The 27,744-nt window shown below is 35.3% G+C and overlaps 4 protein-coding genes across 7 annotated transcripts; all 4 read left to right on the plus strand.

The window, feature by feature from the left end:
- Positions 1-3,846: 3,846 nt before the first annotated feature.
- Positions 3,847-4,903, plus strand: LOC140824489 (uncharacterized). The gene has a single exon (XM_073186072.1). It carries the CDS (start codon positions 4,012-4,014, stop codon positions 4,687-4,689), a length of 678 nt encoding a protein of 225 aa, XP_073042173.1. The 5' UTR covers positions 3,847-4,011; the 3' UTR covers positions 4,690-4,903.
- A 2,717-nt stretch (positions 4,904-7,620) lies between these two features.
- Positions 7,621-8,057, plus strand: LOC140820346 (uncharacterized). The gene is made up of 2 exons (XM_073180684.1): positions 7,621-7,746; positions 7,851-8,057. The coding sequence occupies exons 1-2, from the start codon at positions 7,654-7,656 to the stop codon at positions 7,947-7,949; spliced, it is 192 nt and encodes a 63-aa protein (XP_073036785.1). The 5' UTR covers positions 7,621-7,653; the 3' UTR covers positions 7,950-8,057.
- A 161-nt stretch (positions 8,058-8,218) lies between these two features.
- LOC140820332 (late embryogenesis abundant protein 47-like) lies at positions 8,219-11,211 on the plus strand. Its single transcript, XM_073180683.1, has 2 exons — positions 8,219-9,292; positions 10,311-11,211. The coding sequence occupies exon 2, from the start codon at positions 10,552-10,554 to the stop codon at positions 11,119-11,121; it is 570 nt and encodes a 189-aa protein (XP_073036784.1). The 5' UTR covers positions 8,219-9,292; positions 10,311-10,551; the 3' UTR covers positions 11,122-11,211.
- A 2,330-nt stretch (positions 11,212-13,541) lies between these two features.
- Positions 13,542-26,479, plus strand: LOC140820362 (SAC3 family protein A-like). 4 transcript variants are annotated; one of them, XM_073180685.1, is made up of 16 exons: positions 13,542-13,688; positions 13,889-13,975; positions 15,332-15,791; positions 15,890-15,943; positions 16,051-16,267; positions 17,858-18,304; positions 18,857-18,958; positions 19,894-19,991; positions 20,076-20,238; positions 20,814-21,305; positions 21,392-21,532; positions 21,748-21,807; positions 23,575-23,705; positions 24,519-24,652; positions 24,734-24,969; positions 26,085-26,479. In XM_073180685.1, the coding sequence occupies exons 3-16, from the start codon at positions 15,778-15,780 to the stop codon at positions 26,184-26,186; spliced, it is 2,391 nt and encodes a 796-aa protein (XP_073036786.1). In that variant the 5' UTR covers positions 13,542-13,688; positions 13,889-13,975; positions 15,332-15,777; the 3' UTR covers positions 26,187-26,479. The 4 variants fall into 4 exon arrangements, with proteins under 4 accessions (XP_073036786.1, XP_073036787.1, XP_073036789.1 ...); XM_073180686.1 differs by having other exon boundaries at positions 13,545-13,975; positions 15,890-15,944; positions 16,081-16,267; XM_073180688.1 differs by lacking the exons at positions 13,542-13,688; positions 13,889-13,975; positions 15,332-15,791; positions 15,890-15,943 and having other exon boundaries at positions 16,075-17,801; positions 18,219-18,304.
- Positions 26,480-27,744: the final 1,265 nt, after the last annotated feature.

Genomic DNA, 27,744 nt, shown 5'->3' on the forward strand with positions numbered 1-27,744 from the left:
TATATCGAATCTCAGTCGATAGGAATGAATCAATCCCTAAACGTCATCGATATAATTAATATCTCCAGTGTCTGGGCGAATCAGCCGCAGAATTGACGACTCAGTCAATAACCTGACGAATCAGCCAGTAATTAGGCGAATCAGCCAATAACCAGACGAATCAGCCTGTAATTAAGCGAATCAGCTTAGGTTTAGACGAATCAGTCTATGACCCGACGAATCAGCCGGTGACTAGGCGAATCAGCCTATAATAAGACGAATCAGTCAATAACCCGACGAATCAGCCGGTGACTAGGCGAATCAGCCTCTGACTCAACGACTCAGTAATCAATACATACAGTCACTATCTAAGCAAATCAGTCAATGACTAGCGAATCAGCAGTCATTACATGCAGTGGCTATAAATCAATAGACTACAATCATCAATCTCATCAATTACAAGAATCAATGTAATAAACTAAGTATGTGATTTAGGAAAACTCGAGTCAAACCTCACTCGAGTTGTGCAATCCCAACTCAACATTAATTTATACCTTTCTTCCTGATACTCTGACTCTGTCGAAGTCTCGAACTCAAAACCTGTCAATATCGATCTGACAATAACAATATCGAGGGTTTGGTATCAATACACCACTCAATTAATACTGGATATAAACAGAATTCAATCAAATTCTGTTTCAATAACATAACATCATAATCTTAATATATCCAGCCCTATCATATCAGTCAGATATCAATTCTAATATCTCATAATCGATAACCACTCAATCTGGATATCAATTTTTATTCAATCTTATTCTGAAATCATAACAAGTTCATATTTAGTCCGTTTCTTAATCTGACTTCGATTCTACGCTGTCTAACATGTCAAGAATAACATATATGAGTTCCATTCAATTCTGACAATACCATAATTTCAAAGCATGTCAAAACGTAGTAAAACTTACGTCCAGTTGTAGCCTATGTCGCTAGGAACTCGATATCGAAGTCGGATTCAAAATCAGACGGACGGATTTCTCGAAAAAGGCGTAAGGATTTTCTCCTTTCTTCTTCAGTCCCTTTTCAATTTCTGCTGAATGATTTTCGAAGGAATTATCATCTATATATATCAGTGCATGCATGTCATGAGGTGTCCTCATTTTCGCACAACACGTCGCACCGCGGGTGCGGTAGGTGTAAGACCGCGGGTGCGCTCATGGTTCGACAATCTTATATTTTCTGAAATTGCATGACCGCGGGTGCGGTACATGTCAAGACCGCGGGTGCGGTACTGCACCGCGGGGGCGGTCCCTGTTAACACCGCGGGTGCGGTGAGGCTTCGGCCTCCTCTTCACAATTTCATTAATATCGACTGCGGGTGCGGTCCTTCTTCAACTGCAGGTGCGGTCTCGCTTCGCATGCCCTCTTACACAATCTCATTTTATCAACTTAAAATCTTGGCATTACTTTTCTCCAGCTAATCCGTTCTGTCTATAATCATTTCAGATTAATCTCAAATTACTGTAATAACATCTCGGGCCTTACACATACAAATTTTTTCCAGATAACTTCTTTTGTTTTTTTACTTTTTTTGCTATTGCTCATTCTTGCACTAAAACCAGATTCTCGTGCATATTGGTTATAGAACGAAAACGCCTCGTCTAAAGATTCGAATTTCATCCCAATCTTTGGCTTTTGATTGTCTCCAACTTGGGGAATGTATGACATTTCATCGCCGCTATTTTCGTCCATTCTTTAAATATGAAAATAGAAAAATTAAAATTGATACACATAATATGCTAGCTAGCTCGGCAAACATTAAAATTGATAAAAATATTCAATTTTGTTTCACAAAACTTATTGTATTTTCTTGTTTTCACTATCTACGAACCCCCTAGCCCAACTTTTTGAAAGCTGACTTCATTCACTAACCATAAAGATAACATTCATGGGTTCTATTGTTGCCCGCAAAATTCCAATAAATCAATTAATAATAAATTCAGGTGACGCACTCACAAATTAAACATGTTCACCACTAATCTACAATCTTGTTTTTATTTTAAAAAGTTTAGTAGTGCTTCACGAGAATGAGACGCAGCTAATCGCTTAGATAAACTCTATGGTCTTTCTTTCATTTTTAGCTTCGTGTGTTCCCCTTTGCCAACCTTCTCTCTTAATTTAATATGAAATTTACAGAACAACCACCGAAACCCCATTTAAAATCCAACAGCTTGACCCTTGGTTTTTCAAACACAAGATCTATTATCAAAAAATCCTAAATTACAAATATATTGGGAATATGAAATTTAAAATACATGAAATTTACCTTCTGATTTCGAAATAACCCGCAATAGATCTCCGGAATACCGCAAGGAAATTGAAGCTACTTGCGAAGTTGGGTTTCGGTGACGAAATTTGGGCGCAAGAAATTTTGGGGAAGGAAAGTACGCCCATTTCCTCGTAAAATTACTTTTATATCTGTCCGATTTTTTTTAAAAAAATTTAGATATTTAGCGACGGTTATTTAAAAACCGTCGTTATTAGCGACGGTTGTTAATAATCCGTCGTTATTAGCGTTAATAAAAACCATCGCTAATAAAATTTTTTTAAAAAAATAAAATGCACGCGTGGGCGCCAGCTAGGGTAACAATTCTATATATATATATATATATATATAAGGAGAGATCGATCTTTTCATATGTAATTTTGGGGGAAGAAATTTGGTATCTTAGTATTGTATCCAATTTCTATATATATATATAAAAGGAGAGATCGATCTTTTCATATGTAATTTTGGGGGAAAAAATTTGGTATCTTAGTATTGTATCCAATTTCTGGCAAAAACTTGTGTGAGACGGTCTCACGGGTCGTAGTTGTGAGACGGATCTCTTATTTGGGTCACCCATGAAAAAGTATTACTTTTTATGCTAAGAGTATTACTTTTTATTGTGAATATGGGTAGGGTTGACCCGTCTCACAGATTATGATCCGTGAAACGGTCTCACATGAGACTCACTCCCAATTTCTATGTGATTTTTGTAATTGTATCTTTGAAATTTTAGTTTTATTCATGTATCTTTCAAATTTTAATAATTTTCAGTATCATATTAGAAAAATAACTACAATAAAAAAATAAAAAGTAAGGAAAAATATCATAATAAAGCTGAAATTAAATCAATATCACAAAGAAACAAGAAAAAATATAATAAAATTATTTCGATTTAATTTTTGTAACGATGTGACTGCTACCCTTCGATTAGATCCACACATCATTCCTCCTCCAACTAATTTCCCTATATGTTTTAATAATTTTTCGTTTTTTTTACATATCATTTTATTTTCAAATTTCATGTAAATAAAAGTTGAATATTGACTTTTCCACATAAATAATTTTTTTAGATTTTATAATTATATTAACATGATATTAATACATGTACATAACGAACTAGTATATTTTATACATACGAGTAAATCTATGGTCACGTTGGTCCATATAATTAATTTTTATAATAACAAAATAATATTTTTTGAAAAAAAAAATATTTATTTATATTCTTTGAATCGAGTATGAATAAAAAATATTTGATGTATACGAAAATAGAATCGGTACGACGTCAAACTAGTAGGTAGCAAAAGGAAGCATGTGCTGACGGGTATGGCCGTAAATTTTAAGGTCAAAATTTGTGTGAGACGGTTTCATGGATCGTATTTGTGAGACGGATCTCTTATTTTGGTCACTCATGAAAATATATTACTTTTAATGTAAGAGTATTATTTTTTATTGCGAATATGGATAAGGTTGACCCGTCTCACAGATTATGATCCGTGAAACTATCTCCCACGAGACCACTCAAATTTTAAAGCCAGATAGTAAAGTGATTTTAGTTAAAAGTATATTGTCAGCATAATTTATTTATTGCCAAAATCTAAAGGTGAGAGTTCTTCATCAATCATCACGTCCCACTTAACAAATTCTTCTTTCCTTTTTTCATCCGCCATTAGAGAACCCGTATCTGTACCTTCCATCAGTCCATGGAAGATAAACTGAACAAGAAGATCAAGAGCTGCAAGAAGAAGCAGAAGCACCAGCACCCGAACGACCAGACAACCAGACCCACATCTGATTTCTCTTTTAAACCCAGCGCCCAAGTCAAGGGTCTCAGATTTGGGGGCCAATTCATTGTAAAATCCTTCACTATCCGACGTGCCGGTACTCTCGAACTCCTCCGACTCCTCTCCATGCCTCCCACCAACTACCACGACCAACCCAAACCGCGGTTCCCTTCGACCACCGTGTACGTGCCTACCAACTTCACGATCCTCGCTCACGAGGCTTGGCACACGCTCACATTAGGTCTGGGGACGAAAAAATCCAAGGTGGTGCTCTTCGTTCTGGAATCGGAGAATATGAAGGCCGCGATGGATAGATTCTGGCCGCCGGAGATTCCAATGGGTGAAGTGAATAAGAAGCTGATCAGAGGGCTGACGGGCTGCGAAATGTCCCGGTTCAAATTCAAGAAAGGATGTGTAACTTTCTACGTTTACGCCGTTCGAAGGATTGGCAACATGGGTTTCGCTTGCGCGCAGGATCTGAGATTGATTCTGCAATCGGTGGTTGCGCTCAAGGATTTCATAGATCACACGGCGATGCTCGCCTTGCCTAACCAGAGAAGCATCAGCTACACCCCACCGGTCGCTGCCGTTCATTAGATGAGCTGTCCGTGGCATCTTTTGCTATTCAAAAAAATGTTTCGAGGATTTGACTTAAAATATTTGTTTCTTTCCATTTTCCGGTAAAGTTTTTTTCATAATTTTGGTGGGTTTGTTTATTTTTGGTTGGGGGTGTTATGTTATATATAATTTTTTTCCCAAATCTGTATTTTAGGAGTAATAACTCGAGTGGAGTGAAAATTTTGCCAGTTTATTTTCATATATATTTCATTGTCAGTTGGAATTTATTACATTCACTGATTTACATTCACGTTTATTGCCTTAACGGGTAGACGGCGATTCATTCGATCCCACATTCCCTCGTTGTACGGCATTTGGTCAATTTTAAAATATTGTCCTAAAAAAATTTGATGGGATAGATAGTAAAATAACTTTCATCGAACATTTTTTAAAAAAAATCGATCTTCTGAAAACACCCAAATGTATTTAAAGATGATAATTTTTTAAAAAACGAAAATTGACCGAGTTTGTTTCCCTAAATATCCCAAAAAGAATCGAGTAAATTTGGTATGATATATGCCCATGAAACACCACATGACACTCTACATGATGCATTCTATGTCTCTCGCCGTCATGGTAGAATCGAACTTTGTGTCTAAAAAACATTTCTTCATTAAAAAAATCGAATTTCGGAGCAAAACGTGATTTGAATTTACTTTTAATATTATTTAAAATAATATACAGTGAGTGCGTGTGCTTTTAATTGCATGCTTAATTAATTGATCACTTTCTTTACTTTCTAGCCACTTCGATTTCGGCCATAAATCTATCTACAACAAGCGTCGATATGTAATGCATTGGAAAAGTGTCGATATTATGAAATCTAGTTCCACACCCACGATGATGAATCTCTTCATTCATGTTACTTAATTAGACTGTGAATGTAAATCGAAATTAGTAGATTTACATTCGGTATGGACTGACTGAGTTGTAGATATGATTCTTTCAAAGCTATACAAGCAATCACCACATTTTCTATGGATGCTTTAATCTTGGAAAAAATACGTTCAACTTGTTCCTCTATACCAAAATCTTCCATACTTCATTGCCCTCAAACAGCCAATTTTCTGGCTCATGGATTAGCAAGAAATAGTGAGATTTTGAACATAAATGTAATATATAATGATGTTATTCCTTTGCTTATTAAGAACAATGTAATCCAGGATATGATTTAATAGTTATAATATCTTTGAAAAAATCGGAATTTTTTAAAAAAAATGTGGAGTCGTTTCATGTATGTGGCAAAATTTTATTTCTTCTCTGTAATTCAGGATTTGATTTGATAATTTATTTAAAATATTAATCAAAATAGTATAAAGAAGAGTAAAAATTAATGAAAGATTGTTGGTACCACTTTTTAGTTCTTCTCTGTTTTCACGGAAATGGGCACAATCATGAACCAGTGAGTCCCAGCCCCAACTTTTGTTCGGCCCCGTCCCTTACATTATTGATAATCCTCCCACCTCAATTATCAGCCTTTCTTAATCGAATGAGTGGATGCACTATACCTTGATTCCAAAAATAATATTATTTATCCAACCCAAAAAATAATAATCATTTTATTTACCCGTTAAAAATAAATGATTTTTTATGATTAAAAAAATTAGATCATTAATTGATTGATTTTTTTTCCCAAGCATATATAATGTAATAAAACAACACAAAAACTTTTGTGAGACGGTCTCACAAATCAGTTTTATGAAACAAATGTTCTATTTGGGTCGTCTATGAAAAATATTACTTATTATTGTAAATATGAACATAGTTGACTCGTCTCATGGATAAAGATCTTTGAGACCTTCTCGTAAGATATCTACTAAATAAAAAAAAATTATCATGTTTTGATGGTTCTCATTACACAAACAATAATCTTTCAAATAATTATATTAACTTGTATTTTATAGGAATCTAATTCATAAAATCTGCTATGATATCAATTAAAAAAATTAGTTATTTGCATTTTCACATATATCTTAAAATATTGTACATGTTTTGTTCAGCGTGATTTATTTAGCTATGTGATTTACAGACTATTATGTCTGCTCGGAGATTCATTCAGTATGCAACGAAAATGTAGTGAATGAGGGTCGTCGTCGTAAAAAAATTTGATGTCAAACTATTACATCTAAAAGGTTTGATAATTGTTACCGTTAAAAGAATGGAAAATAAATAAAGTACGTGAAAATGACTAGATTGTAGCAAAATTAAAATGAGAGTACAATAAAAAAAATAAAACTGTGATTTATCTACCTGTCACCTCACCTTACAACCATTTTTGCGAGCACATCAATGCATCCAAAGTCGTTATATTAAATCTACTAAGATGAGGACCAACTATTCTTTCATTATTGCTAAAAGCAGATTCAAATGCAATAGTCGACATATGAATAGCTAATATCGTTATGGTTGAGTCTCTTGTGAGACGATTTCACATATCTTTATGTGTGAGATGAGTCAACCCTACCGATATTCACAATAAAAATTAATATTTTTAGCATAAAAAGTAATAATTATTAATGGATGACCCAAATAAGAGATATGTGTCACAAAATACGACCCGTGAGACCGTCTCATACAAATTTGTGTCATCACTAGAAAACAATATATTTCCAAGATATCATGTTAAAAGTAGGTCTTTTGTATTTTTTTATTTTAAAAAAACAATATTTTTTACCGGTTAGATCGATAATAAATTTATCTTATAAAATTGACTTTTAGGACATTCTCATTAGAGTTTTGTGTTATATTAAAATTTATAATTTGGATTTTAGAATTTAATATGAGATGTAAAATCTGATTAGATTATTCTAAATGAATTAAAATTTCATATATTTTATTATCAATAATAATTTTAAAAATAAATATAATATATTATTTTTGTTTTTTGACATTGAAATTGTGTTAAATAGTTTTGGGGTTCACTGTGAGATCCCAGTCCATATAATGGAAACGCCAAAATTCGAAGTCCGGCATCTTCTCAAGGACAAAAGATTCTGGGTCGCCTCTTTCATAATCACCTGGGCTGCAGCTCTTCAGGTTTATTTACGATTTACATTCCCAAATCTTCAAAAATAGTTGCCCACCTGTTTTGATTTGATTCTCAATTGTTGTAATAATGATATAAAAAATAAAAATTGCAGGGCCATATGATGTGGTTACAGAGGCAAGATTCCTTCAAGCAGAAGTTTGGTGACCTTAAAACACAAATCGATTTGGAAAAGGCAGCTGAGAATCAATAAATTTTCTCGTCCTCTCTCGTAGAAAGATATGTTTTGTAATTTCTAGTAGAATTTGCTTTATAAACTTTATTTTAATGAGAAGATTCTATGACGCGTTTAATTCGTAAATCCATTGTCCGTTTAACTTGAATGTGGCATGTTTTGATCAGATTTCGAGCAATCTCCTGTTCCGACTTCCCCGGAGCTTCCGGTAGCACAGCCGAGACAGCGACAGTTGCTGAAATCCGGCACGGTGGCTGGGGGGTTGGATCTTTACTTAGGAGGCTCGGATCGGACCTTCGAGATCTAGAGGTACAAACAAGAACGTTAGAAGGGGGCGGAAGATTGTTCCGGCTTATCCCTCCGACGGTCAACTCAGATAATAGAAAACTGAGATAATATTGTGCATAGAGTGAGTGGATATATGAATGAATAAACAATGAATGGAACTTGGTATTTATAGGAGTTGAATAAAGTCCTGATTTGGTAGGTCTATATTCTCATAATCTTGGACAAAATTAGATTAAACATTCGCGGGCTTTACCTCTCTGAGTTTTATTTCTGTGGGCTACCCGTTAATGTCTGAATAGGAGGTCTCCTAGGCAGGAGCCCGTCTACAATCTGGATATTGTGGGAGCTCGGCCAAAACATTCCTAATCAACACGATACCATAAGCGAGGAGGTCCGCTCGGGTCGCGATGGGAGTTCGGCAAGGGAGGTCGGACACATCTTCCCGATTAACGAGATTACAGACGTATGGGAGGTCGGCTGAGATGACCTCCCGGACGACCTCCAACTAGCTTCGTGTGAATGAGGTGGTGACCTCCTGAAGGGCTCTGTCATAAAGATGACCTTCTTGGACTTTATGATTACCGATCCTACATCCCTTTGGGATACCGAGAGTGGCTTGATCTGGGCCGAACCGACCTCCTAGGGTATCACTAGTCCCCCCTGTCAAGTCGAGCCGACGTCGAAGACCAGAAGCTCGTGCTTGTCCGAGCTTTCGATGGCCTCTGAATATCCTGAGCTAAGAGACGAGACTTCTAGTTATGTTTGTTCCTGCTCTGAATATGAAACATCGCTATCATTCAATATCCCATCGGCTAGCTTTGCGCATTTCGAGACGATCTTGGCCGTTCAATCCATTTGAAATCAACGGTCCGATCTTATCATGGTCCTTTTATATCTACGCCAGAACAATCTTCCGGCCCCCTTCTAACGTGCTTTTTTGTGCTTCTAGATCTCGAGGTCCGATTCGAGCCTCCCAAGTGAAGATTCGACCTCCTAGTCACCGTCCTGGATTTCATCAACATCATTGAGCATTCCTGTTGGGATTGTGACAGCAAAACTGACTTAGCACATAGGTATTAAGCACGAAGCCATAGCACACCATATATCCTTCTAACTATTTGGGTCAAATGTTGTGTAATGGCGAATTGGCGAGGTTAGGAGCTAGAATGTTTATTGTTTGAATTGCTGCTCGACAATTTTGTCTGGGATTTTGTTGATTGGTTTAAGAAATTTGAATATGGCCCCCTTTATTTGTGCTAAATGTGCATGCCAAACCGATAAACTTGCTAAGACAAATGATCTGAGCATTAAGGTCACTACTTGAGGAGTTTGAAGTCTTTCATAGTATCCGAAAATTCAGCCGATAGGTGTTATGTAGTGATTATAAGTTGCTTAATGCCACGAATCCCTCTTTTTTCGATCAGGTTAAGTCGGTTAATTTTGATACATGAAACAATAGTTAGAGGTGTTGCTGAAATATCTCGTTGTGGCTAATCAATTTGTCCATGATGGAGCAGTTGGTTTTCAAGAAGTTGAATCATCTTAGAGTTATTTCGGATGCGTTCATTTGAAAACGATAAAAACATCTCTTGGCACAGCTGGTTGAACATTTTCTTTTCTTTTCTTTTCAGCATTTAGGATACTTTCATCAGTGTTAATCTATGTAATTCTTCCTCCAATTTTCTGTTTAATTTATAGAGTACGACCCATGAATTTAGTGACACACACGCTTCTTGCATCTCTGAGCACAAATTTATTCCAGAAGTTTTTAACGTCTGGTTCGATATTTGTATGCATTTTTCATTGTACGAGATCATGAAAACTCGTCGAGATGGAGATTGGAGACATAGCTTACGTCCAAATGTGATGGGCTTTCTACCATATTAGATATGCTTTATCATAAGTTACATTGCGTTTGGCCTAAAATTTCAAAATTTGTGCACACACATCGATCGTAATGTGTGTTATATTAATTGCTCGTGGGCACATGTTTCTTACATCAATTAGATGTTTATCGCAGTTTCGTTTTATGGTAACCTTAAACAATGAAATTCAATTAATTAAATTTGAGTATTTTATTATTTGATGGAGAGGAGGATGATCACTTCTTTAAAAATGAAGGGAAGCCAGACCCTAGTTCCATGCATCCAAAGACCAAGTCGCGAGCCACTCACCTCTCCTTCATCACATCCACAAACTACTCATTTACATTCACTAATCAACACAGTCCAACCAGGTGTTGGGGATCAAATTCCTCTACATTCTCAATCACCACCAGACCAAACACATATAAATCTCCTCCGTTCTTTACTCGACCACCAAACTTAACGCCATGAGCCAAGAACAACCCTCCAGAAACGTCAATCTCCATGAACCCATCGACAACAATGCTACTCAAGTTGAAGTTATCGCGAAACAGCTGTCATCGGCAGACATTACGTGCAATGTACAAGTCCAACAATCTGGGAACATCACCATCGGTGAAGCTCTCGAAGCTACAGCCCTGACGGCAGGCCATCAGCCGGTGGATTATAGTGACGCGGCTGCCATACAGGCGGCGGAGGTGAGGGCCACACGAAGAACCAACATCGTGCCCGGTGGTGTTGCTGCGGCTGCTCAATCAGCTGCCACTCGAAATGCTCGGCTTCAGAGGGATGAGGATAAGACGAAACTTGGAGAAATTCTATCCGAGGCGAGTACCAAGCTGCCATCTGATAAGGCAGTGACACGCCGGGATGCTGAGGGGGTGATCGGAGCCGAGCTGAGGAATGATCCCAATCTTTGCACACGACCCGGAGGTGTGGCTGCGTCTCTTGCTGCTGCAGCAAGGCTTAACCACTCGAACATTTCTTCTACTAACACTAGCACTGCAACTCCTACTCCGATTGATAATAACTTATAAGCAAATATTTATTAATATATATTTTTAAAAACGGAAGAATAAAATATATTGATATGTATGTAGTCACTAGGTATTTGCTATTTTAAATATTTATAAAATTGTTTTTAAATTAAAGTACCGTAATCTGAGGTAGGTATTGATTCATTAATATCTTCTACATTATTTGAGTTTTTTTTTTCTTCATTTTATTCAATACCAGTTATTAGGCGCACTCAGTGAATGTATAATCACTTATTAGTAGGGAATATAATTAATTTAAAGAATGAATGTGAGATAACAAGAATATGAAATTTAAATAAACCATGGATAATGTCAAATTGATGATAAAAAGGAGTTTTGAAATCATATTATTTGTTAAATAATTGAATACATATATCTTATTTACATACTTAAAACGTTTCGGAATTAAATTATTCAAAGAGGATCTTCGTTTATAGATTATAATATTATATTTTTGAGTGAGTCTCATGTGAGACCGTCTCACGGATCATAATCTGTGAGACGGGTCAACAATACCCATATTCACAATAAAAAATAGTACTCTTAGCATAAAAAGTAATACTCTTTTATGGATGACCCAAATAAGAGATCCGTCTCACAAATAATACCCGTGAGACCGTCTCACATAAGTTTTTGCCTATATTTTTAATATTTCCATAAACCTTTAAAGTTAGACCACATTAGATATTCAAATTTTGGAACGTGAGAATTGCGGATGAAAGCATGTTCAAGAAATCATGGTTGTGTTTTCATCATACAACATATCTTGAAATAGTCTTAGGTATTTGATATTTAGTGAAAATACAATTGAAATATCATATTTATCCACATTCATTTCAGTGCCCATCAATGACTTGACACTCATATATCAGATGTACAATTTTGATATGCTTTATCATATTCAATAAATGAGTATCATATATTTAGTGGGCACGGAAGTGAGTGAACAACATATTACAATTATATATATAATCGCTAACACACAAATATCCATAATTATATAGTATTAAATAAAATTATTGTTTCAATAATTGATTAAAAAATTGAAAGAGAATAATGGAGTTGAATGAGAGAGAAACAGGGGGAATGAAAGTAGGAGAAGTTATATGTATATTTATCAAATTTTAAAAAGTCTCACCAACACATCATTATAGGTTTTAATTTAATTTTAATTTATCATATAAATGTATTCCAAATTAAGAAAACTCAGCACAAATATGCCCGACCATTTCCATTTGCTTCAGTGTACTTCCATTTGCTTCAGTGTACAATTGTACATCAATTGTAAATTGAAAGTTATAACACACACATATTAATAAAAGATGCACACGCGTTGTATGTGCTATTATTATTTTTAATTTGATCAAATAATACTAAACAATTAACACGAGATTATGTGTTGTTAGTGTATTAAAGTCAACTTCGAGAAGAGATTCCCGGAAGATTATGATAAGTAAAAAGATTAAAATCAACTTCTAGAAGAGATTTCCAGAAGATTTTTAATATATATTAATAAAAGACGTACACGCGTTGTATGTGTTATTATTATTATTAATTTGAACAAATAATATTAAATAATTACAACGAAATTATTTTCACTTTAGGAGAGCTGTTCGATTTAAAAATGAAGTATTGTTTAGATTTTTTCCTATGTAAATATAGATATAACGAAATGGAGTTTTCGACGAAATTTAATTTTACTAATAGGAAGATAAACACAGATCAATCTTCCATAATAATATGTTTGACTCAATTCGAGTTGGGATTATTTCGAGCTTAATATAGCTGAAAAATCTGGCAAAAATTTATGTGAGACGGTCTCACGGGTCGTGTTTGTGAGACAAATCTCTTATTTGGGTCATCCATGAAAAAGTATTATTTTTTATGCTAAGAGTATTACTTTTTATTGTGAATATGAATAGTGTTGACCCGTCCCACAGATTAAGATCCGTGAGATTGTCTCACATGAGACTCATTCAAAAATTTAAGAGACTAAATTTGAAGGAGATGTAAAGATAATGAATTTATTAGTAACATGTCTCTTACGAAGCAGTCTCGTGTATTTTTATTCATTTGACGAGTCAATCCGGTTCATATCTATAATGAAAAATATTTGATATGCCATACGAAATTGACAATGATATCATATCATGAGAGTTTGGTTATTTTCAAGGCATAAATTGGGAATAATATTTTGGTTTAATTATCATTAATTTATTTAGCATGTCGTATGCTTCAGTTTTATAATTACAACTAGGTGATATTTTTGAAAGAGAGAAAGATATAAAAAGGGAAACATAAAATATAAAATTGAATGATTAAATTTTATTTTTGAAATTAGAAAAAACTTCTTCGAAGTAACAAAAGAATTACCTATCGAACCCCGCCGAGTGATATCGTATGGTCACATAGGTGCCTATATAGATTCTTTATATTATAAGTCTCGATTTTGCCTTTGGGTTCACCGGTCTACGTACATCTATCAAAATCATTCCACCCTTCGATCACGAGTAAACTCGAGGCTGATTTTTCTGGTTACTACTCTTCTATTCGTGCTTGTTTTTGAGGTATCTGATCGGAGAGAAATTAGGTTTTTAATCCGAGATCGATTGCGTCTGCAGTTCGGTTTTCAAGCGGGTGTTTTGTTTTGCAGGATTAGTTAGGGTTTGGAATGCATAATTTTTCTTTAACATTGGATTGGAGGATTTCGGAATTGTTTTGTTTTTTTGTTTTTTCTGAAAAAGATTGACAGGCTTATCTTGTGAAGGCGCTTGATTGAAAGTTTAACGAGAAGATGATGAATCAAGGGGAAAGCACGGAAACTGTTACCACACTGAACCGCAGTTCTATCGAGGTAATAAACCACTCTCTGGTCTGTTGCTAATTGAAAATACGAAGTCGTTTTCGTTCATGAACTTTTGTTAAATAAGAAGGTGGTTTTGTTGCCAATGGTTTTTCACGTTTCAAGAGACTTATCTTTGTCAGCAATAGCTTGTTTTACCACTTCTGGTTAATTACGTAGGTTTTGGAAGTTATGTAAGACGTGAATATGCTAAAATCTATTGTGGAGGCTTGTAAGCATTTTGCTCAATCACGAGGTGCCTCACTATTGCTTATTTATAGGGTTTCTTAGTTCCAGGCTCAGGCCCATCTTCATGCATTTTAATGAACATTTTGCATACATTTTTTGATCCCTCTAAGTCCTATGTTCAATTACTGCCACTTGTACCCGGTGTAATGATGGCTTACGCGTCTCTTTCTGCAGTACCTTGACAGTTGGAAATGCTTTAAGCGCGTATTGAGACTTCTTCACTTAAATAGACCAATTTAATTAACAACACCTGTATTCCTCGGAAACCCCCGCCCACATTCCGCCAAGATCCCTTCGTTAGTTGGGGGAAGAAAACTCATTTGAAAAAAAAAGAAAGAATATTCTTCTTTGTCTAGAAAAATCCAAATTTTGATACACTTTGAATTGGTATTTTTTCCATCCCCATTTTTGCAGAGTTGATCATTCGGACCTTTGGGAAATTACTACGTTTCATATGTGGGAAGGATAAGAGGGGATAATAGCCAAAGGTTCTGATGTCGAAGTTTCATAATGATCATTCAATCATTTACGAACCTGTTTAATTTGGAAATGGAGAAACAAATCTCAAAACCTTTGGTAACTTTCCATTTACGTTCTCTTTGGTTTGGCCGTGTTTGCAATCTTCCCCATGAGATTTGAATAGCTGGAATGACTGTGGATCTTGTTAACCGCACAATGATAAGCGCCTGCATATGTAAGGTTAAAGTGCTATTCTGAAGTTAAAAAATATTCAGGATTGTAACCCAAGAAGATTGAATTGTAATTAGGTCATACCTCATACTGGTTTTGGTGTTTTCTATTTTTAAGGAGGACTTTGCTATGTTACCTGATGTTGTTTTAGCTGGATTTTTTTTTTATCGCTTGTTGACTGTATAACATTACTCGAACTTATATGCCTTGATGGTTCATGATCTCATATTATGTGAGAGGGCTGGTATGGCTTACTATCATTCAAGCATATAAGTAACATGAAAATTATTCTCTCAAGTCTTAAATCGTTTGCTATTCCTTCCAAACCTGCTTGACCTTTACACAATAAGTTGATATGTTCCTATGGTTGGGACGAGTTCCTGAATTTGTGGTTCCTTAAATTTATTTATTTCCCCCTTCATGTATCAGAAACATCAGATTGTTGATCCACATCAAGCTCATACACCATATTACTCCCCAAAATGTGCTGCGGTGTCATGGAGCACGCCAGGAGAGAATCATAGCTTGAAGGAGAATGGAATTGTGACTGATTCCAACTACCTTCACAGTCAGCAAGTGGAGATAACATTGAGAAATGTTCAAGATGGGATGAATACAGCATCTGGTGCCTCCACGTCAGATTCAGGAGCCACAACTATGACACAAGGTTATAGTGGGTGTGCTGTGTATCCGAACACTGATTCCTTCGGGTACACCAGCACAGGATATGCAACGTATTATAATGGCCACCAACAGCAACCAAACCAGTACCAACAACAATCAAATCAATATCAACAGCAGTCCAGTCAATATCAACAGCAACACAGCCAGTATCAACAACAATCAAATCAAGCTTACGCACAACATGTAGGGGCATGCCAAAACACAGGTGCTCAATATGAGCCTCTTTCCTCATTTCAAAATACTGGGTCTTATGCTGGGCCTGCAAGTTACTCTAGCACTTACTATAATCCTGGTGATTATCAGACATCTGGAAGTTACACAAGTGGCACTTATGCTAGTCAGACAAACCCGTGGCAAGGTCAGCCCTATGCAGCTTACAATTCTCACCCGTATCCAAATTACACGCCAGACTCAAATTCATCCTACAGTTCTACCCTTAGTGTAGCAACAAATCATTATCAGCTGCACTGTAAGCAATGGGAGGACTATTACAGGCAATCTCAAATGGAAGTCTGCTGCGCTCCTGGAACTGAGAAGCTATCTATCTCTAGTGAGTCTATTCTGAGTTCTTCCATTCCTAATGCAAACATTGGATACACACCTTCAAACAACCAGATGCCTATAGCATATACCCCTTCTTGGAGGCCTGAATCTGGTTCATCTGAATTGACTCCTGTGCAGGTTTGGTAGTCATTACCATTCTTTTATGCTGAAAATTAGAAGTTTGTGTCTTATTACACACTGACACTCTCTCAAGCCTTTGCCTGGGTTTCATTAATGCTTTTATTTTCTTTCAAAATCCTTTTTTATTCTCATTACATATATGATGCTCAAACAATTTTGGGCAACGGCATAATTATTTGCATTGTTCTTTCCCTTTCTTAGAAACAGAATAAAACTATGTTGCTGATGTGGCAATATGTTCTTTTGGATCGCTAAATTTGGACAAGTTTAAGTTTATGTCTTGGAACAAGTAGTATAGAGATGGAGTCGGGCATGATCACAATGTTACAAAACTCTATGTGCAGATTTTTCTAAAGATAAGTAGCTGGACATTTGGAAGAATTTGTTATGAGAGACAAATAAGCTCATTACTATGAATATGTGTCTCTCTTGGCTGTCTGAATCCTTTTGTCCCAAATAGACTCTTGACATGGAGTTTTATAATTGTAGAATTAATATTTACCGTACTGTTTTCATTGCATCTTTTAAGCTTAATATTTCATATTGATCCCCTTTTTCATTATTTCTTGATAGAAATAGCTCTTAATTCTATCATAGTGAGAAAGTTAGTTTGATAGAACCCTGAATTATACTTCTGGCGATATCTGGAAGATTTGTCTAATAGTGGATAGAGGAGCACTTGAACAATCCTGCGATTCGTGTATATTAGGCTGTTACTGTAGTATTGTTAGCAATATATGTATATGTTAATTTACTCTCTGTATACTGTAGTCTGCCCTGTATAGCTTGTGCACAAATAACTTTCCATAAAAGACAATAATCTTTTCAAGTGCCAGTACTTGAGGAATCATTTGATTTATAATAATTCTCAACCTCTTCTTTGAGTTACAAGCTTTGCCTAAGATTTCTTCATATAACCTTAAAACTAAATTTCCATACTTGTTTAAATATTAAGCAAGGGATAACAATGGCTTTCTCAGGGACCAAGTAACATGTGAAAAGACTAACAAATTGACTGATGAATAGCTTATTAAGATGCATGGGTTTGTCCTGGAAGAGTTTTCTGTCTATTAAATAGTGGAAAGCGTGGAGTTTTTAAAACTCATTTAATTTATGTTTCTGTTAACACTATCACATTAATTCAAGGGTACAGAGTGGCTTTTTTCTGCATTAGATGATTCAATAATAAGATAAAAGGTAATGAGCTCTTCTATGGACTGTCTTTTGCATTGCAACTTAGAAAGGAAAAGTAACAATTTCCTGTTATTAATTCGAGTAATTTTTTTATTAATATTTCTTATTTTCCGTCTCTCTAGCTAAGATCTCATTCTATGTGAACAAGTTAAAATTGGAAATAGTTGTGGATTTTGTAAAATAGTTAGATCCAGCAACTTTTTTGTTCTTTGGTTTTCAGGATCTGAGTTCATGGAATGATTTTGGATTTGTTTGTCTTTTGTATGGTGAGAGTTGGGTGAGAGTTGGGGGAGGGGAGACACTAGCTCATATCTCTTAAAGCTTGACTCTCTGACAGGTGGTTGTTCTTGAGCATGAATGGTCTATCTCATTAATGTTTTTTACTGTTGTTAGCCTGTCACAGCAAGTGGTAGTAGCTTAGAGAGTTACAGGAAACATGGGGATTTGGTTATCCAAAATTACCCACATAATTCATTGCAACTGCAAGTTCCAAATACATCGGGTATACTGTCCACATATGACAGCTATCAAAATAAACAAAACCCTGCATTTTCTCAAGATGCTACAGCACAGTATCTATCTTACCAATTTTCTCAGAGTCACCATACATCCTCTCAACTTGTCTCACAACCTCTTGAACCATTACATGCACGAAGAGTAAACGAAATCCAAATTCCAAATAATTCAAGAATTTCTTCAAATTTGCCTTCGAGTGTACCAAAATCTGACAAAGATGACTCTACAATTGGCACAGCTGCAAAACCAGCCTATATTGGTGTTTCAGTGCAAATGCCCAATGAAAAAGTTTTGACTCATGATGCAGCTGATTCCATGCTCAAGGTTTGGTCATCTTATTATGTTCTTCTGCCCCATTTTTTCAGCTCGTTTGAGATATGTCAGAAATAATGATTGTTGAATAAATGCCATGGTATCTTCATTTCGTAAATTATCTTTCCATACGGTACCTATTTGTAATGTCGGTTGACTTTATTGCTTCCAGATCCAGAACTTTCACCTGCTTCAACTTAATGAAAAGGTTCACATTATGAAGCATGTTTGATCTGACTAGCTTGTATCTGGTTCTTTCGTGCACATCATGCAGATTTCCATAGACTCCAAGAGCATTTGCTTAGAACCTCGATAAAAATTCTAAAGCCTGCCTTGCTTTATTGCATCAACTAGGAATGGATGGAATTAACGAACACAATCTTCTATCTTGCCTTGGTTTATCATATTAAGTTTTAAGTGTATTTGTCGATGTATTTATATATATTTACATGTGATTTTATTTGGAAGTGCCAAAGTGCTGCTATGAAAATATGAATAACAACCTCTGCCATCACAGTCTGTGTTTGTAAATACTAACTTTAGTCATTGTCTTTGCTGTTGCAGCCTGGCATGTTTCCTGTGTCATTACGTGGATATGTTGAAAGGGCATTGGCCTGCTGCAAAGATGACAGGCAGATTGCGGCTTGCCAAGTTCTTATGAAGGAGGTATAGCCTTTGGATTAAATCTTGCATATGCAATTGTAAGAAAAGAGCGGACAATAATTTACCATGACTAATATAAGCAATCTAGTAGCTCGGATCTCCAGCATTGGTAGCAGTTTTTGAGTTCCCGTTCTTTGTGCTAAACAAATTTCAAGGTTGAATATAGTCTCTCAACCTCTTGTGCGTTGACCATGCAAAATCAACTTCCTATATTTTTCCAAGTTTATGTATCAGTAAAGATGCCAGTGTCCAATTACTGTTGCTTGTCAAAGCCTGCCTCATCCCTTGATCATCGAAAATTCGAAATGCCTTTGTTTTTCTTGAAATTTCAAGGTTGAATATAATTTCTCAACCTCCCTTTTCTTCATGTTTAATTTTTGTATTGCGGCTTCTCCCAGTGTGTCGACATAATAATAAAAAAATTTCATATGTTTTTCCCTTTTAATGTTGCCCCTTGATTGATGGCACATTTGGAAAGCGTAGAGTGGAAATTATTTTAACATTTAATTTTCATTTTTTTTACAAGTGCTAGCTTACAAATGGAAAAGTTAATTTTATGCTTTCATCTGAAGAAAATCTCTCACTATTTTTGTGTCCAAGATTACTTGTTGTTTTTACTGGAACGGAATCAGGAAGTTCAGATTTCTAGTTGATGTTCCTTCTGAATGCGACGGACCTAAAGCAATGTTTCTATCAATCAATCCCATGCCTTCACTGGTTGGGAAACAGCTACAAGAATTTGAGTACTACAAAGGCCTTAGTTTCACTTTAGTTTACAGAATGTAAAATCTTTCAATGTCTTTGTATGCAACTAGGTTCATCGAAAATAAACAATGTCTATTCTAGCCCTGCATGATTTTGCGAAAATTGGTAAACCTGTTCTGTGAGTTTCATTGTGATACTGGACACTAACGTTTTCTTAATCAATTATCTCACAGCTTATAACAAAGGCAACTGCTGATGGTACACTATGTACAAAAGATTGGGATACTGAGCCTATTCTTACCCCTCCCAATGCTGATACAGTTAACAAGGAGTATGTTTCTTCTGTTTTGATATGTCATGCACAGATCCATTCATTCAGATCAGGGGCCAATCATATGTAATATTTATTCTGCAGGGCTGCACAGTTTTCATTCCTAACCTCAGTAATGCCAGGCAGCAAAAAAATTTCTACTCGGCGAGCCAAAAGTAGGTGGGCGCCTATTCTGGATGTGAATTTTGCCGAAACCTCTGCCAATCAGTCTGGCAAAACTCCAAAATACAGTGGTTGGAACAAACAGGTATTGCCTTTTTTCCCTGAAATTTTTTAGTTCTTGGTCTCCTTCGAACTTTATTATCAATTGAAGAGGATTGTGATTGGAGGCTCTTTTGGCTCCTACAGTGGTTTTTATTTGTATATTTGATAATGATCACACTGACATTTTCTGGTTTTGCCACTGTTTATTCTGCTTCGTTGGTAGTTATATATATGTCAAAATTTATCCTCATCATTTTATTACTAAGGAAATAGTCTATAAATTCATCTGCCTTTTGTTATTCTGTACAATAGTCTATAAATTTACATGTGGCATTGTGTTTGATACATACTAAATTAACACGTGTGCATGATTCTGTGATTGTTCACTTCTTAATATTGGTGTAAAAACTTCTTAATATTGCCATGGTGAGGAAGGCAGTGCCATGTGTATATTCTTTGTTTGGATAATCTTTAGGTTTGACAAAAGCTTCATTCCATATTTCCATCTAGCTTGATTGTTCCTGGCTCTCATGAATTATGAAGAAAAATTTTGATACTTTTTCATGAGACACTGAATGTTTTGTTGATCAAACTGATCACTCATCCATCTGTTTGCAGTTTACATATAGGAAAATAGAGAATAAGGAGGATAGTCTTGGCAATCAATTCTCTTCTTCAGATCCAAAAGTTTTTAGCAAGAATCTCACAAGACCAGCAAAGAGGCAGCGTCTTGCTGATGACCTGAATGCTGCTTATGATGTGGATGATTCCTGCGACAGTGATGTGGGACATAGTTTAACAAAGCACTCTGCTGCTGCTGCTGCACTTGCGGATTCATCCGAAGAGAAGAAGAGACGAGAAAACCGTTCAAAGCGTTTTGAAAAGAAACATGGGAATCACGCAGAAAATAGTAAATTTAAAGCAAACAATGTGGAATATGGAAAATTGTATGCAAGGCGAGCTAGTGCTTTAATACTTAGTAGAAATGTCGAGGAAAGTGGGAGCAGGGCTGTTGAAGATATTGATTGGGATGCTCTTACGGTCAAAGGAACCTGTCAGGAAATTGAGAAACGCTATCTGCGTCTTACTTCTGCTCCTGATCCAGCTACAGTATATTCCCACGCTTCTTCATGTTGTAATTTCATGGCAATCTACATGTCACTAGAAATTATTATAAGACATACACTACTTTGCAGGTGAGACCTGAAGAAGTGCTGGAAAAAGCTTTACTTATGGTTCAAAATTCTCAGAAAAATTACCTGTACAAATGCGATCAGTTAAAATCTATACGGCAAGATCTTACTGTACAACATATACGTAACGAGCTTACAGTTAAGGTATTAATACAATAATACTATTAACATTTCTATGTTTTCACTGTCGAAGATCTCTTCGTGTCATCTATGTTTTGCTTATCCATCATCATAATTAAATACAAAATTCGGCTCGTTCTTTTTTAAATGTTGGTTATCTCATGTATCATTCAGATTTTAATGTAGAAATTTTGGCAATTACTGTCATCTAATACTAGTGATTGCTCTTTTGATTCTAGGTCTATGAAATGCATGCTAGATTGTCGATGGAAGTTGGGGACTTGCCAGAGTATAATCAGGTTTGTTCTTTCAATTATAACTGACTTATTATATTTTTTTGGTTTGGTTTTAGGTATATATGATTGGGACATTTTCTAACTTTTGACCCATCTCACTGCATGTTTTTTTTGCCGAGATACTAAATGGAATGCAAATGCTTCCACATATTGACACTGATTTGAAATATTTAGTGGTCATTCTGATGTTTGAATGATGATAATATTCGAATGTTTTTACTAAATGAGATGCTTAAAACAGATACTATTATGATAATGGTGAAGTGGACTATACTTGAGGGAGCAATATTCTTTGTTGTTGATGCATCGTTTATAGGTCCTGGTTGGATACTGAGAATTTTTTAGGAACTTGCATAAATTTTCTGTGAGTTGTAGGAGGACAACTGAAAATAAAAGCAAATATGGCATTCTTTTATGCGAAAGGTTTAAAATTTTATCACCAAGAAGAAATCTGACACTAGGTAGCTTAGTGAGTTCTCAGACACATGCTGAGGGTGTATATTTTTTAACTTAAAATAGAGAACCATTCGTAAAAAAAAATGAAGAACCAATTTTGTGATTATGTTATCCCTGCAATTTTGGTCTTGTTTTACTCACTATAGTGAAACTCTAGAACTAGTGAGGTTGGGGTTTCATTCTTCCTAAAGATTCAGGTAATAGACTTGAAGTATATTATTCATTAGTTTTCCTACTTTATCCGGGTTGTTATCATGTGATCACTTATTGTTTATTGATTTCATAGTTATTTAGGACGCAAGACGCACTAAAGTACTATTATATAAATTAAATATTTTTCACAAAGATAACAAACATTATAAATAAAAGTTCATTAATAGATAATGTAACGTAAATCATAATCTGGAAAATAAATTAATCATTTAAAATTCATTAGTAAATTATCAATCATAGTATATTAAAAAAAAATTCAAATATCTAAATCATCAAATTCTTGTTCGGCGTCTGCAACTATATCGCCGTCGACGTCGTCGTCATCATCCAAAACAATGATGAGTTATGAGTGTAGAAGAAATTAGATTAAAAGTTTGTATAAATGATTACACTATCATTTAAATCATCAAATTCTTTATCATCCTGCTCAACCATCATCATCGTCGTAAAAGAAAGAAGATTACAATAGAAGTTTGAATAAATAACTTATGAAATTTCTGTTAAAAAAATCTTGCATAAATGAGCGACAATAGGTTTTTTTTAATCATTAAATAGCCACGGGCTTTGCTAATTGAGCTTCAAAATTGGTTGAGTTTGAGTTAATTTTTATTCACCTACAAAATATCAGTTCACTTCTTTAAAGTGCACGATTTTGCGCCTCTCGGAGCCTCGCCTAGGCAGAGACGCACCTTAAGCGCGCTTGTTTCAAGTGCTTCGCCTGGTTAATAACCATTGCGCAATGATCTACACAGCAAAAACTACAGGTAAATATGACATTATGACCGACAATTTAGGCATCTTATCAAGCGAAAATAAAATAATAATTATCAAAGAATTTCAATGGAAATCAAAATGTATTATTTTCCTTCTAAATTAACAGGGAGGGGCTTTGGGAAATTTAATTTTTGAAATGTGATTTAATTTGGTGTGGATAACTATTTTTCTCAAATTTATCTTCTTTTTTTTTTTGAGTTGAGGAATTCTTAAGTTTTTTTTGTGTGTGATACTTGGTTTTGTTGACCATAATTTAACTTGAAAACAAGTACAGCAGGGGTACGATCGCCTGATGTTGTCAACTCTTTTGTCATTTTGGTATTGCAGTGCCAATCACAACTGAAAGTGCTTTATGCAGAAGGAATTAGGGGATGCAATATGGAATTTGCCGCATATAATTTACTGTGTGTAATATTACATTCAAATAACAACAGGGAGATCCTGTCAGCTATGTCAAGGTTTGTAACAATCTCTAGGTCTGGTTATCTTTGCATTGGTTCACTTTCTAGCGATTTCCAAAATACATAACTTAAAACAAAACTCATCTCATGATTGATTACAATTTACAATGAAAAATTGATGCCTCGGTCCATCAGGAACCCTGCCTCTGCATTGTGTTTTACAGGTAGTCGATTGTAGTCTTCTATCTCGTTCACTACTCCATATTCTCTTCAATTTGCTAACTTCCGAATTCATCTATGAAGCTCTATTATCCTGCGGTTGGATCTACCGATTCTTGTATTTGGGAATGTCAAGTAGGGATCAAGGATGAAATGTAATAAAAACTTATCAAAATCGTAAGCAAGCTCCATTTGTTTCAATTTCTGCAAAAATTACCCTCATATTTCGATATCAGAACCACTGAACTTTTAAAATGGGACCACAAGACAATGAAAACAAGTAACTGCACGATTGTGGTTGCATCTGCTCTTAATGCCATAATCACCAAAAAGAAAATGAAAATTGAGAATTCTCAATGCGGATGAGGATAAAAATTGAGCAATTTGTGTATTAATGTGCAAAAGATGCTCTTCAGTTTGAGTTAACCAAATCATTGAAAAAAATCTGTTGTTTTTTTTGAACAGTTAACCTTTATGTGACCATGATCCTGGTGAAATCTGCACTACTTTGTATGTGTTAGTTTTTAGCTTGGTATGCTAGTGAAATAATTTTCAGGCTCTAGCTGGTTGTGGTTACATGCCTGTATACTCTTGGAGTCAGCACCCTCCATGATTTGTCACGCCGTTTTTGTCATTGAATTTGTTTCCCAGGTTATCAGCTGATGCTAGAAAACATGAAGCAGTAAAGCATGCACTTTTAGTCCACGCGGCCGTAACATCTGGAAATTACGTAACGTTTTTCAGGCTGTATAAGACAGCACCTAACATTAGCACATTTTTTATGGGTGGGTTATTCGCATGGACTTTTTATATAGTATTTGGATAATAGCTTTATCTTCCATATGGTAAACAATTTCTTCCTGCAGATCTTTATGTTGAAAAGATGCGGTATGCTGCTGTAAAATGCATGTGTCGATCATACCGCCCCACTGTCCCTATTTCATATATTGCTCAAATTCTAAGCTTCATCAATGCATTGCCTACAACTGAAGCAAGTGATCACAAGGAAGTGGAAGGAGTGGAGGAGTGTGTTGATTGGTTGAAAACTCATGGTGCATGCCTGACTTCCGATAACTCTGGGGAAGTGCTGCTTGATACAAAGGTTACATTTCTCGTGTATTTTCCTTCAACATTTCACTGTGATTTGATGGTCAGAGGGAAAAAAGAGTTGGAATTGTTGTTCAAAGAGCTCATTTAGAGGTTTGGCTTATTCAGATGGGTAAGGGTATGCATTATTTGTGGTCGGCCCAAATAACTGAACAGTGATCATATTTCCAAAAATTATCTAAACATTAAAAAACATTATCCATCATGTGTACATGACATTTTATTGTAATTTTTATTGAGTGTTGTTCCTATCGCTTGTTTGTTTCCTTGAATGACAATTTTTGGAGTGTCATGGTTGAAAATTAGAGGTGGTGATGGATAGCAACCTGGCATATGCATTACAGGTATTAGGAGTTCCTCCCGATTCCTTACGTTCTGCCACTTTTTTTCCTTAAGATGCTTCATTAACCAATTCAGCCAGATTGTTTGGTCTCTCCCCATATGTGAGGGCTTGTAGCCTCTTTAGCGTACATTTGACTAAGAAATCTGAAATAGTAGTGGTGCACAATTGTTGCTTGTGTTTTATAAACCAACTATATGTTTTGATCTTTCCTTTCATAAAAACCCAATTTTCATTGCTTGAACTTTTGTGATGATATTGCTTCTCAAGTTTTACGAGCATTCAGTAGTACATTATGGCTCCATCCCTGATTGGAGCTCTCATTTCCTGTCTACCTGTGAGTTCCCAAACTAACACATCCTTTGCTTTCATTTCTTACCGCCAAGTCCTTCTGAAAGAACACGAAAGTTCTTCAAAAATGGTAACCAGTGAAATCGGTATTTAGATCAGTTGAAGGTTCATTGTGCAAAAATGCTTGGTACATAGCTAACTAAAATATGATTAGTGAAATTGCTCTGTAACTTTTTGAAACTGCCCCACAAAGGAGTGCAAGAAAATACAGAATGGCAGAGAGAGCATGCATGTGTGCAAAATGGACTTTTGATTTTATACTGAATCGAACATTACTTTTATGTTCTTGACATGATGTAATCAACTCAAAAGAGCTCTAATATGTCTACTTTGTTTGGCCGGCTTAGCCATACTTGCTAACATGGCGGTGTACATTCTCAATTGGTTCTCTGATTAGTCCATGGTTTTCGTACGTGCAGGCTTCTGTATTGAGTCTCTATATGCCAGAACCCGAGGACGCTGTGGCTCATGGAGATGCTAGTCTTGCCGTTAATGATTTTCTAACTCAGAATTTAGCTTAGAATGACAAATAATCCTGAATGATGCGGAGGACTTCCAGGAAAAGGTGACATTCCCTTTGATACCTGCCGATTATCATGAATGGGGAATCAAAAAAACGTTGAGAACACAATTGTACTATAAATTTCTTACGGATACGATGGAAAGACTGCAAGTCGTGCAGTTAGAAAATTTTGAATCCGGTCGACCTCTATGTATTCCAGTGGACAAAATTCTTAATCAGTACATACCATTTCGTGTAATCTACGAAATTAACTATATAATAAAAAGAGGAAATTTAGGCTCTTGTTTATAATCATGGGTTTAAAATGTATGCTGCCGTAGTGTTTGCCTCGAGGAATAGATGGAAAATCAATATAACCGAGTTCGAGTATGTTAGCCATGGGGTTCACCATTCGAATGGATTTTGTGCTCACTTTTTTGACCATTTGTTATTAATTTTAAGCCATTTAATCTTTTTTGGCCCAGTTACAATGTTACATCATTCTCATAATTCAATACTTTTCCCCCCAAATTTCTATCGATGGAATCATGTGTAGCTTGCTAGTCTAGCACAAATATTTTGTTCGCACGATTTCGGGTGTGTGCTACTTTTTATGATCAAGCGTAGGCACATTTGATATCTGGTATATTTGGAGAGGGTTTATATATAATTTTTTACACAAGCACGTGATCATGTATACAGATTAAATAGAAGGTGGAGTTAGAAATAGTACGGTTGTTTTATTTATTTATTTATTATTATTATTGTAAATACAATTTTAAATTTTAACTCAAAAAATTATTCTTCTTAAAAACTGTAAGTTTGTGAGAGTAACAAGTTCATATCAGTAATACTGAATGTATGAGAATTGCATAGGAGGATGAAATTTGAAATTCTGAAATTTAAAGGAAATGAATTATTATATCCTGGAGACCTGGACAAGTAATAACTAATAAATCGGAGTTTGTGGAAAATTTTAAGAGGGAGATTGATGACGTTGTCACCATCTTTCAGTAAATTTTAAGTGATAACTTTGGTCAAACTTTTTTTTAAAAAAACAACTTTGATAAAAATTATTAACATATACAAATCATAAAACTCATTCATAAATTAAAAGAATAGGTCTCTTGTGAGATGATATCACGAATTTTTATCTGTGAGACAGATCAACTATACCAATATTCACAATAAAAAGTAGTACTCTTAACATAAAGTAATATTTTTTCATGGATGACCAAAATAAAAAATCCGTCTTACAAAAAATGACTCGTGAGATCGTCTCACACAAGTTTTTGTCAAATTAAAAATATACTCCATTTTATTGCTCTTTTGGACAGAAAAAGCTCAGATGACTTTTATGCCTAAAAGTAGCTCAACATACATGGTAAATACTCGAATTTTCAAACTAGAGGAAAAAAAATTGTATAATCGCTGCTCCTTAATTTGAATAAACAGTAGATTACCATCCTTACCTACTTTAATATTTGTTTCATGATTTCGGTTATTCAAATACTAATACGTGTGGATAAAAAATTAGGAGGTGTAGGTCACCTCTCACATCTATCATTCAATCAAAT

Source organism: Primulina eburnea, chromosome 2, assembly GCF_022965805.1.
Source record: "Primulina eburnea isolate SZY01 chromosome 2, ASM2296580v1, whole genome shotgun sequence".
NCBI lineage: Eukaryota > Viridiplantae > Streptophyta > Magnoliopsida > Lamiales > Gesneriaceae > Primulina > Primulina eburnea.

Excerpts from the sequence above, each read along its gene's own strand:
- LOC140824489 (XM_073186072.1), top strand. The coding sequence starts at position 4,012 with ATGGAAGATAAACTGAACAAGAAGATCAAGAGCTGCAAGAAGAAGCAG.
- LOC140820332 (XM_073180683.1), top strand. The coding sequence starts at position 10,552 with ATGAGCCAAGAACAACCCTCCAGAAACGTCAATCTCCATGAACCCATC.
- LOC140820362 (XM_073180685.1), top strand. Across the intron at positions 24,653-24,733 it reads CATTAGCACATTTTTTATGG|ATCTTTATGTTGAAAAGATG; the intron begins GTGGGTTATTCG and ends TTCTTCCTGCAG. Across the intron at positions 24,970-26,084 it reads AAGTGCTGCTTGATACAAAG|GCTTCTGTATTGAGTCTCTA; the intron begins GTTACATTTCTC and ends TCGTACGTGCAG.
- LOC140820346 (XM_073180684.1), top strand. The coding sequence starts at position 7,654 with ATGGAAACGCCAAAATTCGAAGTCCGGCATCTTCTCAAGGACAAAAGA. Across the intron at positions 7,747-7,850 it reads CCTGGGCTGCAGCTCTTCAG|GGCCATATGATGTGGTTACA; the intron begins GTTTATTTACGA and ends TAAAAATTGCAG.